General features: G+C 42.8%; 1 protein-coding gene across 1 annotated transcript in view; it reads left to right on the top strand.

The window, feature by feature from the left end:
• The window catches only part of ARHGAP40 (Rho GTPase activating protein 40), a 32,904-nt gene that overhangs the window by 19,537 nt on the left and 4,454 nt on the right, over positions 1 to 8,913 (top strand). The window contains exons 5-13 of the mRNA XM_035900844.1: positions 2,262 to 2,337; positions 2,933 to 3,084; positions 3,717 to 3,882; positions 4,237 to 4,328; positions 4,450 to 4,527; positions 4,786 to 4,945; positions 6,464 to 6,546; positions 7,647 to 7,853; positions 8,121 to 8,261. Of these exons, the coding sequence (XP_035756737.1) occupies positions 2,262 to 2,337; positions 2,933 to 3,084; positions 3,717 to 3,882; positions 4,237 to 4,328; positions 4,450 to 4,527; positions 4,786 to 4,945; positions 6,464 to 6,546; positions 7,647 to 7,853; positions 8,121 to 8,261 (1,155 nt within the window). The remainder of the gene's footprint in view (positions 1 to 2,261; positions 2,338 to 2,932; positions 3,085 to 3,716; positions 3,883 to 4,236; positions 4,329 to 4,449; positions 4,528 to 4,785; positions 4,946 to 6,463; positions 6,547 to 7,646; positions 7,854 to 8,120; positions 8,262 to 8,913) is intronic.

Raw genomic sequence — 8,913 nt, 5'->3', positions numbered from 1 at the left:
GGGTAACAAAAAGATGACATTTCTGAAAGCAGTAATGCTGCAAGCTTGTCGTCGGCATTTGCAGATCGAATAGAAATCTGTTAAATCTCTTAAAATAATTTTACTTTCTACTGTATAGGAACGGAGATTTTTAAGGTCTTATTCTTATGTGTCCTCTCACTGGATCATTGATATTTGATAATTTGCATTTGATAAGCAACTGAGATTAAATCAGATGTTTTAAAGTGATATTTAGTATAATGAAGGCGTGTACAAAGATGCTAAAGCTTCCTGTTTAAATTGCCTTAATTTAATTGGAAGTGAAACATTTTCCTCACTTCTTACTTTGGGCCAGATCACGGGACTCTTTTCCAATAACTCTGCTGGAATTATTCATGTTTTCTTTGGCTTAATTTTTTTAAACTTTGCAGTTGCCTCTGACATCTACAGCTTTAGTGGAGGTCACTGAAACAAAAAACAGTATTGGGTTTTTCACCTCTCTTTTTAATGAAAGTAAGAAAATATATTTTAAATTAGTCCATTTGACTGTTTGTTCCTTCTTTGCTGAGTGGTCGTGAGCTTAACCTCTGTATTCCTTGCTTGTCTTTTACAGTCTACTCAAGGGGTGCTGTTTGCCCTTTTTATTTTATGGGAAGTGACTGATGCTCAGCTTAGGCAAATTGAGAGTGATTTATATGTAAAATGGTAAACTTCAGAGGTGTTAGGATATGACACTGGATGTAGGCAGTGAGCAGACGTCTTTTACCTTTGAGGAATTCCTGGAGCAATCCCAGAGGGAAGCAGGCTTTTTGGTTAATTTTCCATACTGGTTTTCTGGGTCGTCCCAGTTCCAAGCACAGTTTTGGGGCTCTGAAGGATGTATTCAGGAGCCATATACCAAAACAGGCCTGGTGTTGCTACAACACTTATTCGAGGCATGTAGCAAAACGTGATAAATCCTTTATCATACAAAAGAATATTTGAAATCTCTGCTTTGTGGGGAAACAGAAATGCAGGAATGTGGAGGGTTGTTTTGTTTTTTTTCCTCACAGTCCCAGAGTTGGAACCCACATCCAGTATCTGTGCCCTTACTGCTCAGTCGGATTTTGGATGCTTCCCACCACTGATTGCTCTCTTGGTATACTTAAAGCAGAATGTTTGAATGGGCTCTACCTATGGAAAAAATCTGTTCAGCAAATCCAGCTTAAAGCCTGTTCAGTTCAGCCATGACCTGAGTGGCAGCAGTTCAGCCTGTAAGAGTGCAAGCAGTGGTGCATAAGAGTAGTTTGGATTTTTATTTCCATCAGTATTTCAGGATGGATTTGCAGTTCACCTCCCGTCCACCTAGGTCATGAGCTACTCAGAGGCATCAAAGCTGTTGGCTTTTCTATGAGAACCTTTCTCCATACTTCCCCTTCACTACTGTTCGATATGGCCTGTTCACACAGCAGCTGGATCGGAAGGTGCTCCGGCATTACTTGGTGCATGAGGTGTGATTAAGCCAGATACTCAATGAATTGGTCCTGCTTTCATGGCAAGCTCACCAGTTGTGCACCTACTCTAAAGATACAGTACATCTGGGCAGATGAACTGCCCTGTCCATTTGCAATGATTTTGCACAGGTTCCTTTTAACTGTCAGTCCTTGGTCTACAACTCCATGTCATAAGCATGTTCTTGGAAAGTTGCTAACTTTTAGTAATAGAATAAGCTTTCCTATACTCTAGTTCTAGCAAAAGTAAGAGTTTTATTAGCAGAATTGCCTGCCAAGTGCCTCCGTATATTTTTAAAGATTCACTTCTCTCTCTAGACTTGAAGTTGTAGCTTACTATAAAGCCTATGAAGGGAAGCTTTTAGGTGCTGATGTCTACTTCATGTGTTCTTCTTCGTGAAAGATCTTGTGATCACAGGCATCGGGTAGAGCCCATGCAGCTCAGGTGGTTCACTGTTAGCCCCTCAATGCATGAAACTTTGGGGGTGAGGTATGGAATCGGGGGATATTGGCTGCTGCTTGTGTGAGAGGAAGAATTGGCTTAATGATGTGCAAATTTATCACAAATACTGTCTGTGAGAGAGTCACATTTCCCACCTGCCTGCCAAATCTTCTAATTACTATTCTTAATTTTAGAGTAGTCTTGTAGCCCTGAGCTTGAGCAGCATTTTCTTAGGCTAGCAGTCAATGCCAGGTGTGGTTTGGTTTGGGGTTTTTTTTCCTGCTAAAATTGGGTTGTCTTATAATAACTTCTATTTTGTGTAGGTAAACACATTCTGGTTTATTTTTCAGGAGACAGCAGCAGAGAAAGAGGAGCCCAGCCCAGAGCAGTTGTGGCACAATCTACGGACTTCAAACGTACAGAGAAGTATGAAGGAAGCTTTTAAATGTAGAGCAGGATTGGGAGGGGAGTAGGATCTGAGGCCGGGCTGGAACTGGAAAGGAAATTATACTAATCTGGGCTCTGAAACATTGGCCTTTTTTGTGGGTTCGGTTGCTTTATTTGGGTTTTTTTTTTTTTAAATACACGGTTATCCACAGTTGTAGATTTAGTAAATGTTTCCAGGCTCTAGTGTTAGGAATTGCCACTCAAACCAATAACTAACTCTTCAAGAAAGCAATTAGACGATGCAAATAAAATCGCTCTAGTAAAGATTGTATGGTGAAATCCTATAAATGCTGTACACAATTGTGTAAAGAGAAGTCAGCCACAGGTATGCCATTTAATTTAAGGCCATGCTCATGTCGTATGGTGATCTGGTGATTGTAGCTGTAATGTTGTGGCTTTAAGCTAATCTTACCCTACTGATCAGTCTCAGGTCTGTGCTGTGACAACGCTTTTCAAATGTTAATATGTTTTTTTATTAAAAATAAATCTGTCTCAAACTGCTCTTTTATCGCACTTGTTTGCTAAGATTCATCCTTTTGGCTTTCTGAAATTCAAGACATTTTCTCCTCTGTAGCAGAAACCCAGGATTACTCCTGCACAGTTCGAAACCCTGGAAAAGAGGAGGTGTTCAACATGGATGTTGCCTACTCAGAGCAAGCAGCTGTCCTGCTCAAGGGATCATTCCTGCCTGAATCTAGGTGGTTAAAGGATGGAAATGCCCTAACTGTAAGCACTGAAGGAATTTTTTCTATTAGAATTTATTAGGTTCCTTCTTGTGGAGATGGGTACAAGACATTTCACTCAACTGTATGATCAGCTCTTGGAAATGTCCTCTATGGATAGTGTTGGAACATGTCTGTTTTAGGTTGGTATTTTTGGACAGGTAATGCAGTTATCCTTGCAGTGTTGGGCAAGGATAACCGTTGAGTAGTGAAGGGTCAAAAGAAGTAGTACTTGTGTGTGAAACTAGCTACTTTGATTTGAATCTGTGTCATTTCCACTGAAAAGAGGAGAATAACTGGACTTTCTTACTTGTAATGCTAACAGTTTTCTTCCTTGCAAATATATTGGACTGCTTCCAAAGTTCAAGTAGATTAGGGTGGGCATCAGGCTCTCTTTAATTTAGATAAATTGGGATCTCTCATACAGTTAAAGAGCAATACTGAAAAGGGAAAATATTTATTCAGCTGTGGGTTGAGTAGAAATAGGAGTAGTTTGGGGCATTTTTCTGGCGTTGAAAACAAGGGAATGAATAGATGCCTGGTTACGGTAAGGAATGATAAAATGCAGCAAAACTTGATACCAGTGGGATTAGTAATGATACTTGCACTGAACTGTGTATATGTGTGTTCCCTTAGAAATTTAAGATCCCCAAGGGCAGACTAGGAGTGACCAGGATTGGAGATCTATCTGCTCAGGACATGAAGAAGATCCCCACACTGGCCCTTATTGAACTAACAGCTCTCTGTGATGTTCTGGGCTTTGAGCTGAAGAGAAACAAGGCAGCAAAACTGAAAACAACAGGTTAGTTGTATTTCATCTGGATTTTTTTTTTTTTTTTAGGGTGCATCTTTTACATTGATCTTCTCATAGGTTTGTGTTTGAAATGTTAGAACGGAGAGGGTCTTTGATAAGTAACCTTTGAGAGGTGTTTTTTCCTTGGTCAGAATTTCTCCTGGAAGTCACTGGATCATAACATCACAACTTAGCACCACGTTTATCTCTGACTGTCAAATGCACTTGTCCTGTTAACTGTTCCTCTCTTTTTCTCCAGTACCTGCACTTATAAAACATGCCCTCTTAGTCTGCAGTAGAGGATATATCCCTGACATCTGTATTAGTGGAGATCAGACTTGTGACATCATGTTTCTGTTGCAGAGAAAAGACTCTTTGGAGTTCCACTTAACACCCTGTTGGAAAATGACCAAAAACTGCTCCCCAACACCAAGGTCCCTCTGTTACTCCAGGCAGTAAGTGCCCTTCTGGTTTCATTTGCACCTCTGATCCTGAGGGTCAGGAAGCCTATGATAAGGAAGGGCTGACTTCTCATCCTCTGTGCCTAAGAGCTTTCTTTTTTCCCCCTTTTAATAGCTGCTGTCCTGCTTGGAAAAGAGAGGACTTGAAACAGAGGGCATTTTGAGAGTTTCTGGGTCCCAGACCAGAATCAAGGTATGAGCTCCTTAGTGTCTGAAAGTGTCGGAGGTGATCAAGGAGTGTGTTGCTGAAGCAAGTATCTAAATAACCTGAATTGTCTTATATCCCTTCCCAGTACAACTAGAAACATCCATTGATGGGAAATCTGGGAGTGTCTGCTGTGAGCGTCTCTGCGCTCTTTTGACTTGATGGGTTACTCTCCTAGTGCTCAGCTACAGAATTTCTCTTCTATTTGCTTATTAAAGCATGTAATAAATTCCATCTTTTTTATAGAGTCTGGAACAGAAGCTAGAAAGGGACTTCTATAACGGCCTTTTCCGCTGGGATGAAGTCCACCAGAATGATGTATCTGGGCTACTGAAAAGATTCATAAGAGAGCTGCCAGCCCCACTGCTGACAGCAGAGTACCTCCCTGCTTTTGCTGCCGTACAAAGTGAGTCCCTGCTTTGGCTGCTTAGCATCAGTTTGCTGGTTTGTTCTTTTATTGCAAAGCTCTGCTGGTCTTGGGCTCTCCTGTCAGGTGTGTTGGGAGCCTGTGGATTCGATGGGAATACACAGCACGATACAAACTATAGCCAAACTCAGTGTGCTGGGTGCTGTATGTGGTATTACGTGTCAGCCTGAGAGTCATAGTCACTGGTGCTTGGTCGCATACGTCTGTGTGCAGGAACACTGTCCTGGAGTCTTAAATTATCATAGAATCCCAGGTTGGAAGGGACCTCAAGGATCATCTGGTCCAAACTTTCTAGGCGAGAGCACAGTCTAGACAAGATGGCCCAGCACCCTGTCCAGCTGAGTCTTAAAAGTGTCCAGTGTAGCAGTCAACCATATACCTGGGGAGATTATTCCAATGGTTGACTGTTCTCATTGTGAAAAAATTTCCTCTTATGTTCAATTGGAATCTCCCCAAGAGTAACTTGTATCCATTACTCACCATTACCCCTTGTCCTCTCCACGTGACTCCTTGTAGAAAGGGACTCTCCATCTTCTTTGTAACTACACTTTGAGTACAGATCACCTCTAGGCCTCTGTTTCTCAAGGCTGAAGAAACCCAGTTCTCTCAGCCTTTCCTCATACAGCAGGCTTCCCAGTCCTTGGATCATCTTAGTGGCCCTTCTCTGGACCCCCTCCAGGCTGTCCACATCATTTTTTGTATAGAGGGGACCAGAACTGTACACAGTATTCCAGGTGTGGCCTGACAAGCACTGAGTAAAGTGGGTTAATGACTCCCTTATCTCTGCTGGTGGTGCCCTTATTGATGCAACCCAGCATCCTGTTGGCCTTCTTGGCCGTAGCAGCATGCTGTTCACCCATATTGAGCCTCCTGTCCACCAGGACACCCAGGTCCCTTTCCACATTGCTGCTTTCCAGCCAGGTGGATCCTAGTTTGTGCTGCACTCCTGGATAGTGTTTTCTCAGGTACAAGACCTTACACTTACCTGTGTTGAAATTATGTGGTGTCATTTGAGGCTGCAAGGTTGCTGCCATGAATTAGGACAACTTGATAAATAATGGCATGCAGGCTGAGCTGTGGCAACTGGCCAGGGTGCCCCATCTTGGCTTGTCTGCAGGTAATGCAAAGTTCTGCAAGTGCCTTATTTTGAGGTTTGTGTCTCAATATATGGCTTGAATGTGTTAAGCTAACTGTTCAAGTGCACAACTTTTTACATGTTAGAAATGGGGAATAATGGGGTCTTCTGATGTCCTTCAAGGACATCTGACTTGCTGGTAGACTGTACTCTGAAACAAATCAGCCTGTCTTCTAAAACATAGGTAGTTTACTTCATAAAGGCTGTATGAGCTTGATTTACTTTTGTAAACCAAGGTCTCAAATTTTAGTTGACAAACACTACAGTAAGTAATTGCCTTATTCCTTGGGGGATTCCCACGCTCAAAAAGAACAGTGTCAGGAGCCTGAATCTTTCGTGCTGTTGTCGCTCTTCCTCTCTAGATATTCCAGACCTGAAGCAAAGATTGCAAGCTCTAAACCTTCTGATCATGATTCTGCCAGAGCCCAACAGAAACACCCTAAAGGTAAACTACCTGTTCTGGATTTAACTGGAAAAACATTCTCTCATTCCAGGTTTTTATTCATGGAACTCTATCAGCTTTTGTAAATAAAACACATCATGCTATTTGGCTTTATTTCACTGGCTTGAGAATGGAAACTCATGATGGAGGGAGCGGGCAAACCACAAGGCTGTGCAGTGAACGTAAGCTGTTAGCACAGCCTGCCTTTTGGCTACAAGCTTAAGAGCAGTAGGAATCCATGTGGTCTTGGAGCATCCCATTTAGAAACGTGTTCTTCCTCTTCAGTGTGTTAAAGCACTTCACTGTGGAGTGGAAGATGTATAGGTTTTACATTGTCTGAGGGCATGCTAAGGTATAGGGAAAAAAGTTCAGTCTTTTGATTAATGGTTTGTGGTATTATCGTCTATGAAGGATAATTTCAATTTAAAAAAAAAATTTAAAGGCTGCTAAGCTTATAACTTCCTACCCTTTTCTGATCAGAAGGCATTTCAAACACTTCATCGCTACTTTTTGAAAGAATAATTGCTGATGGGATCAGCTTTGCAGGCAGTGCACAACCTCTGCTATTCTGTGCTTTGTAAGAACCGTGGAGGTTGTTGCTGCTGCTTGGGTTTTTTTCCTCTCCTGAATAGTTCAGCTTCCAGTTAATAAAGCCAAGGCTGACTTCGAAGATCCATCATGCACCATGGCTTTGGTGGAGGTGTGAGGCAGAAGAGGTGGTCCAAAAGGGTTTATTTTTCCACATCTGGGAATAGCTTTGAAGGGAATACTGGGGGAAGTGGGGATCATCTTTGGATTCTGTAACTTTTATGACTGGACTTTGTAAAATGCCAGCTGCCAAGGAGTAGGAGCTCATCTACTCCCCACATAGGCTGTCTCTCCTGATTCATGAATGCTGGGCAAACTGTCTCTCTGCTTGGTATGGTTATTTGTTGCTATCCTAGGATTAGAAATCGGTCACAGAACTTCCTGACTGGAGAAGTAGGATTTGCTCATGGATATGAAGAAAAAGTGCTAATTAAATGATCTCTCCAGCATTTGCCACAGTAGTTTCTTGAGGACTATTAGCAATGGATGTCTTAAGTCTCTTCCCCTCTCTTTAGGCTCTACTTGAATTTCTCAGCAAGGTGGTTGCCAGGGAGAACAACAACAAAATGAACCTCTGGAACGTTTCCACAGTCATGGCCCCAAACCTCTTCATGCACAAGGGGCTGCCAAACAAGATCCCTGAGGGGAAGGAGAAACAGCTGGCAGAGGGGGCGGCGGATGTTGTGCGGATGATGATCCATTACCAGGATTTGCTCTGGACAGTAAGTTGCGCCAGCGTCCTGTGGTACGGTGTAGCAGTGTCTTGATCTGCCTAGAACTGGAATAGGGGAAAGCATAGCCTTGGAGATTTCAGAGGAGTTATATGTCTGTAGGCAAAACCTCTGGCTGAGTTCCAAGGCAAGTTGTTTTCAAGGTATATGGATATTTTGTCTATTTAAGGAGCTTCATAAAGTGATGTTTAGGTTCTTAAATGTCATCCTCAGCTCTGCTTCATTTGACTCCTATTTTCTTCCTTCTTCCCTTCCCAGGTCTCCTCTTTTCTGGTAGCTCAAATAAGAAAGCTGAATGAGAGCAACAGCAAAAGGTACCAGTTTTGTGACAAGCGAATTAAAAATCTGTTGCGGAAGATTCATGCTGATAAAGACAAGGTGGAAAAGAACCAGGCAGAGGTGAGTTAGGACTTGGAAAAACTGGGCCATTGCATAACAATGTCAAATACTTCCTAACTGTAAGTGTTTTCATGAGAACTTGGAAAACTGTGAGGAGTGATGCTCTTTTCAGAGCAACAGGGAGAAAAATCCGCAGAACCATAAGGAGCAGCTTCCCAGACCCTTTTGGCCAGGTTGTGGCAAACACTGATCCCAATAGAATCATAGAATGTTTTGGGTTGGAAGGGACCCCTAGAGGTCATCTAGTCCAACCCCCCTGCAGTAAGCAGGGACACTGCTAACTAGATCAGGTTGCTCAGAGCCCCATGCAACCTGGCCTTGAATGTTTCCAGGGATGGGGCCTCCACTACCTCTCTGGGCAACCCGTTCCAGTGTTTCACCACCCTCATTGTAAAGAATTTCTTCCTTATATCTAGTCTAAACCTACCCTGGTTTAGTTTAAAACCATCACCCCTTGTCCTGTCACAGCTGGCCCTACTAAAAAGATTTTCCCCATCTTTCCTATAGGCCCCTTTAGGTATTGAAAGGCTGCAATCAGGTCTCCCCGCAGCCTTCTCTTCTCCAGGCTGAACAAGCCCAACTCCCTCAGCCTGTACTCATAGGAGAGGTGCTCCAGCCCCTGGATCATTTTTGTGGCCCTCCTCTGGACCCG

Source organism: Egretta garzetta, unplaced genomic scaffold (genome assembly GCF_000687185.1).
Source record: "Egretta garzetta isolate BGI_Z169 unplaced genomic scaffold, ASM68718v1 scaffold188, whole genome shotgun sequence".
Classification (NCBI taxonomy): Eukaryota; Metazoa; Chordata; class Aves; order Pelecaniformes; family Ardeidae; genus Egretta; species Egretta garzetta.
The sequence above is the reverse complement of the archived record's forward strand: the minus strand, read 5'-3'. Positions and strand labels throughout refer to the sequence as shown.